Below are 5418 nucleotides of genomic sequence, written 5' to 3' on the forward strand. Positions count from 1 at the left end.
TTAATTATAAATTATTATGAAATAATATAAATACGATTAAATAAATTTGTAATGTAAATCTTTTTGTAAATGAATTTTGTATATATGTATATTGTATAAATATAGATATATAATTTGTGAAATGCAATAGCAATTGTTCTATATATTATATTAGTAAAAAATAGTCAATTTATAAATATTACTCTTTTTATCATATTAACATTATGTTTGTATATTAATATTATATTGTTATGTAACTTTAATATTTCATAAATTCAAATACAAACCTATGAAATATATTTTTGTACATAATGAATGATAGCAATTTATCTCATATAGAGCCAATTGTTTTTCTTTCTTCTGTAAAAATTAAAATAAAAATAAAAATGAAAATAAAAATAAAAGAAAATATTTAAATTTAAATAAAATTTAAATTTAAAATTAAAATTCCAAGTATAAATATTATATATTTTGCTAATGTTTATAAAATATCTTATATTAAAAAATATAATTAATAAAAATAAAAATAAATTTATTATAAAAATAGAAATAAATAGTTTATATTATAAAAGAAATATTTTAATATTTTCATTATAATTAAAATATTTAAATATTTCATAAATATTTAAAAATTTATANCGTATGTATATATATCGCAAAAATAACAAGTTGATTAGCAAGATGACAGAATGAGAATATTTTCCATTTAATACTTTTCTATTGCTCATCATATACAATTAATATTGTATGATTTTATTTGAAGATTTTCGATCAATATATATATTTTTATGAATGAATTTTAGATCTATCGAAATTAATCAATTAGATCATATTATTTTCGATTTATTCAATTTATCAATAATAATTACAATAAGTATATACATTTAAATACTTATATGAAGAACTGATAACTTAAGATCATTGTAGCAAAAGAAAAAAGTACTCTCTTTGTTCTTGCCAATTTATCAAGTTATCAACAATAAACAACTATATATATATATTTCTTTTTTTCTAATACAATTACATCATTTTTTCTAATAAAGAAAGAAGAGTTTCACATCTTTCTTTAACCTATAAAAAAATATACATTAGACAAAAATATTATTACAAAAATATACAAAAGATCTTATTTATATATTAAAGATATTTAAAAAATTATAAATTATACAGCATATAATTTTACTTACTTGGTCAATTGTACGATTCCCTAGTATTTTACTAACCATGGCAAGTGAATTTTCAGAATATTCTTTTTTAATAGCTTGTAACAGAATCATATCTTCTTGTCGTGTCCATGATTTAATATTTACATTTGTATTTAAATTAATATTTTTTATTTCACAATTTGAATCAATTTTTCTTATATTATCATTCGACATTTCAATTTCTATATTTTTCACTAATGTTTTTTTATCAGAATTTTTATAGTCAATAGATAAATATTTATTTGATTTTATATGATTAACATTTGAATCTACATATTCTAATTTTGCTTCTAATTTGTCAACTTTATTTTTTCTTTTATTTTTACATTGGGATATGCGTATTTTTTTTGTATTTCTATTCTTTATGTGATTTATTTCATTTCCAGATCTTTTTAAATTTTTTTTCTGATCTGTTGATTTTGATGGAGATTTTATAGTTTTTTTAGATTTTACAATTAACTTTTCTCCATCTTCATTTTCTTTAATAGGTAAACTTTTTGATAAACAAGATTGTTCATCACTATGAAATTCATTTTTCGAAGATTTTCTTCGTTGTTTAGATGAAATAGATGAAGTAAATTTATCAGTAATTTTTAAAGATACACGAGCAATATTTTCCAATTTTTCTTCATCAGCTCCAGGAAAAATAATTTTTGCAGGTCTTAGGCCTTCAGATGTTTGAAGATAAATTTTTCCATTTAAAAACTGTTCATTTTTTAAATATATATTTAAAATTTTTATGATGAAAATTTATTAAACAATTTCAAATAATGTATATAAAAAATAATATATAAAATATATAATAAATATATAAAAATATATAATTTTTATTAAAAAATTAAGATAAGAAAAAATATGACATACCCTTGTACCACAAGAAATGCAATGTTCAGAAATATTCTTACAAGTGGTTTCATCACCATTGTGACAATTACACTTGCAATTTTCTCCACCATAAGGATCTTCTTGAAGTGATAATACTGGTAATTCTATATTTTCATATAATTCAGGTGCATCTTCAGTATAAATTTTACTTTTATCATGTGGTCCTACTGGGCATGTTAAATTTTCAAACATATGTGATGCAAATAAACTACAAAATAATTAAATATACAATTAAATATTTATAAATTTATTAATTAAATTTATATATATATATAATTAATAATAATATTGTGTTACCTGTCTGGTGGTTTAGCAGTAGGTAATATTTGTAAAAATAAATCCATAACTAAAGGATGTCCCTTAAGTATAGGGCCCATAGTCGCATGAATATGTTCTAATGTTATCTGTGTATCAGATGAAAGCTGTGTAATAGCTTGCATCATTTTTGCTATTCGAGAAGGTTGTTTAGCAAAATATATTTGAGCTACATTAACAAATTCGTTCATCTTTTGAAGCATTATATATTCCACTGACTTATCTATCATTGCAGCTTGATGTGGTTTTAAAAACAATAAAAAATCTGTACAAAGTTCAGGATATTCTCGTAATTTTTCACATACATCTTGATACAAATTGATAGTTATTGTATCTTTATCTTTTGCAGTTTTTTCCATAATTTGTTCATTTTGAGAACATCTTGATCGAGAAAATGATAATTCATTCTCCATCTGATTAATATTATCTAATTTTTCATAATAATCTAAATATAATTTTATAATAGATCGTAATGTTGTTGGATTATTAGATTCTAATGTTAAATGTAATTTTTGAAGATATGATGCTGCAAATTCTATATAAGATAATATAAGTTATTTAAAATTAATTTGAATGTATATTGTTAAATTATTACATAGCGAGAAAAAGAAAAAAAGATATGTACTTGAACCTCTTTCTTCTTCATTTAGTGGATTTTCAGATTCTAAAAGTCTTTTAATATTTTCTAATTCTCTAGCTTCTTTTGCTTTCTTTCTACTAATAGAATCTTTCTTAATTGTTGTACTAGCTAACATTAATTCTGCTATTTCATCTTCATTATCCTGTAATAAAATTTAAATTACAAATGTTATTTATTTTATTTTATTGGAAAGTTATAATTTTACTCACTATCTTAGGTAAAGTTGATATTTTTTCTAAATTTGTATCTATTTCATTTTTTTCTCTAGACTTTAAAGTATTATTATTAGATGATAAAGCTTTTGGTCCTAAAACTTGAGCCATTAATTTCATGTTTTGAGCACTTCTTGTTTTTGCTAATCTAGGTGTAGTTTTTCGTAATTGTGGTAATTCTTGTACTATTTCAGAAGATTTTTTACGAAATTTCGAGTGTGTTGATATAAGATTTGTATCATTTTGAATTTTTTTAAATTCATTTCCATCTATCTTTTTCTCTTTTTTTTCTTGTGATGTCATGATTTTTAAAGAATTGTTACGCTCTTTATTTAATGTATGTATATTATGTAATTCAATATTAGTTCCATTATTTGAAATATTTTTCAAAATTTTAGAATTAGAATTTTCATTTAAACACAAATTGTCTTTTGATATATTTTTACTTATCTTCTGATTTGCAGGTAATATTTTTGGTAATATATTAATAGATGAATTGTATAACAGAACAGTATTAGAAATATGATTTCTATTTCCATTTGTAAAACAATCTTTTTTCATAACATCATTATGTGAATTAAGTATATATTTTCGTTTTAATACATCAACTTTTTGTTCTGTGTGTGTCTATATAAATAAATGAAATGTTATTATATGTATTATAATATATTATAATATATTATAATATTAAAAATAAATATATTAAATATTTACATTACTAAGATAAGTCTGCCATACTGAAGGTAATAGATTTATTGATTGATCTTTTGGAGCTTTGAGATCACATTCCAATGTAATGTAATGTATTGTTCTTGGAGCAGAACCTTTTTCGAAATAATGCTGTAGAAATATTTATTTAATCAAATTTTATTATAATAAACATATCTTTTTCATTTATTATATATTATTTATGCATATATTTATATTTATAGATATATTATTTACTTTTATTGGATTTGCATGTTTTGCGCATCGACGTTTCCGAATATGATATATTAATCCATGAGGTTCTCTACATGGTATTAAATATTGAATAATTAATTGTACTGCATCAATTAATTGAAGTTTTTTACTCTTAAATTTTCTTGGTTTAGATGCAACAAAAGGAAGAAATTGTTCCAAACCTAATGCAATTAAACTGAAAAAATAAATATATATTCAAAAAATATATCACATTCTTTGTAATATACATATATTATATACTTACTTTTCTTCAGATTTTAAATATGGAAGTCGTACAAATTTAATTGATTCAGGTCTAAATGGTATTTCAGGTAAAAGTTGTGGATACATTAAAGCTTTACTTTCCATAAATAGTTTTTTTAATTCTGGATGAAAAATAGATGCACCTTTATGTTTTTGTACAAGATATATTTTCTTTATTGGATCTTCATCTATAAGAGTCTTTTTAAAATCTTCAGAAAATTCATTATCCAAAAATTTTTTTTCCCAATCAAATATTAGTTTTAAAGCATCTGGTAAATTTATCACATTAAATGCAGAATTAGGTCCATTACTTAAATATCTAATACAAATAATATAAATTTATTAAATTATTTATTTAATACATTCATAATTTATGAATTATTGTTTTATAAACTCACTTTATACTATTTAAATTTTGTTTACATGTTTGTGATTGAGAATGTAAATCTGGATGCATATATGTCATAGCAAAATGTTGCACCATTAATTGAACATGTTGACGAAATTGAACTGCTAATAATTCTTTTTGATTTGGATTTATTAAATTGGAATGGTCAGTTTCTTTGTAAGTAGATAATATATCTGTTACAGATTCATTCTAAATTCCATAATTAAAAACGTAATAGAATGCTAATTAAAAATTATTTTACTAATTAAAATTATATTTATTTATAATATAGAAATTACATTTTTATCTTACCACAATATCATTTCCAATTTGTATTTGTGGAAAATTTGTATTTTCTAAAGATTTTTTCTTTTTTGAACTTTCTTGTTCTTGTTTAGAATATGTATCTGTAAACTCAAATAATTCTGCAATCAAATCATTTAATTCCTTGCGTGAAACTTTTACAGCTTTATCAGCTCGTAACTCTTCTTTATCCACTATAAATATTTTTAAATTATTTTAATAATTTATACATCAAAAATTATATATATATATATATATATCTATATTTATAAGTTTGCTAAAAGT

The 5418-nt window shown here is 20.8% G+C and overlaps 1 protein-coding gene and 1 long non-coding RNA gene across 3 annotated transcripts in view; both read right to left on the reverse strand.

Annotated features, from left to right (window-relative positions):
- LOC116185681 overlaps positions 1–363 on the reverse strand; it is a 2102-nt gene extending 1739 nt beyond the window's left edge. Inside the window, exon 1 of the long non-coding RNA XR_004150549.1 lies at positions 267–363. This is a non-coding gene — a long non-coding RNA (uncharacterized LOC116185681). The remainder of the gene's footprint in view (positions 1–266) is intronic.
- Positions 364–608: 245 nt separating this feature from the next.
- The window catches only part of LOC102676283 (GON-4-like protein), a 5676-nt gene continuing 866 nt past the window's right edge, over positions 609–5418 (reverse strand). Inside the window, exons 2-13 of one of the 2 annotated variants that reach the window (XR_004150546.1) lie at positions 5143–5327; positions 4841–5040; positions 4444–4761; positions 4182–4374; positions 3951–4076; positions 3234–3863; positions 3010–3166; positions 2367–2919; positions 2049–2277; positions 1167–1889; positions 862–1050; positions 609–784 (exon numbers count right to left, since the gene is read on the reverse strand). Coding sequence is in view for 1 of the 2 variants with exons in the window: in XM_006616086.2 (XP_006616149.2) it covers positions 1000–1050; positions 1167–1889; positions 2049–2277; positions 2367–2919; positions 3010–3166; positions 3234–3863; positions 3951–4076; positions 4182–4374; positions 4444–4761; positions 4841–5040; positions 5143–5327 (3365 nt within the window). In the remaining variant the exon portion in view is untranslated. Of the gene's footprint in view, positions 785–806; positions 1051–1166; positions 1890–2048; positions 2278–2366; positions 2920–3009; positions 3167–3233; positions 3864–3950; positions 4077–4181; positions 4375–4443; positions 4762–4840; positions 5041–5142; positions 5328–5418 lie in introns of those variants that run through there. The other variant, XM_006616086.2, reaches the window with a different exon arrangement.

The sequence above is a fragment of the Apis dorsata genome, unplaced genomic scaffold (assembly GCF_000469605.1).
Source record: "Apis dorsata unplaced genomic scaffold, Apis dorsata 1.3 scaffold_249, whole genome shotgun sequence".
Classification (NCBI taxonomy): domain Eukaryota; kingdom Metazoa; phylum Arthropoda; class Insecta; order Hymenoptera; family Apidae; genus Apis; species Apis dorsata.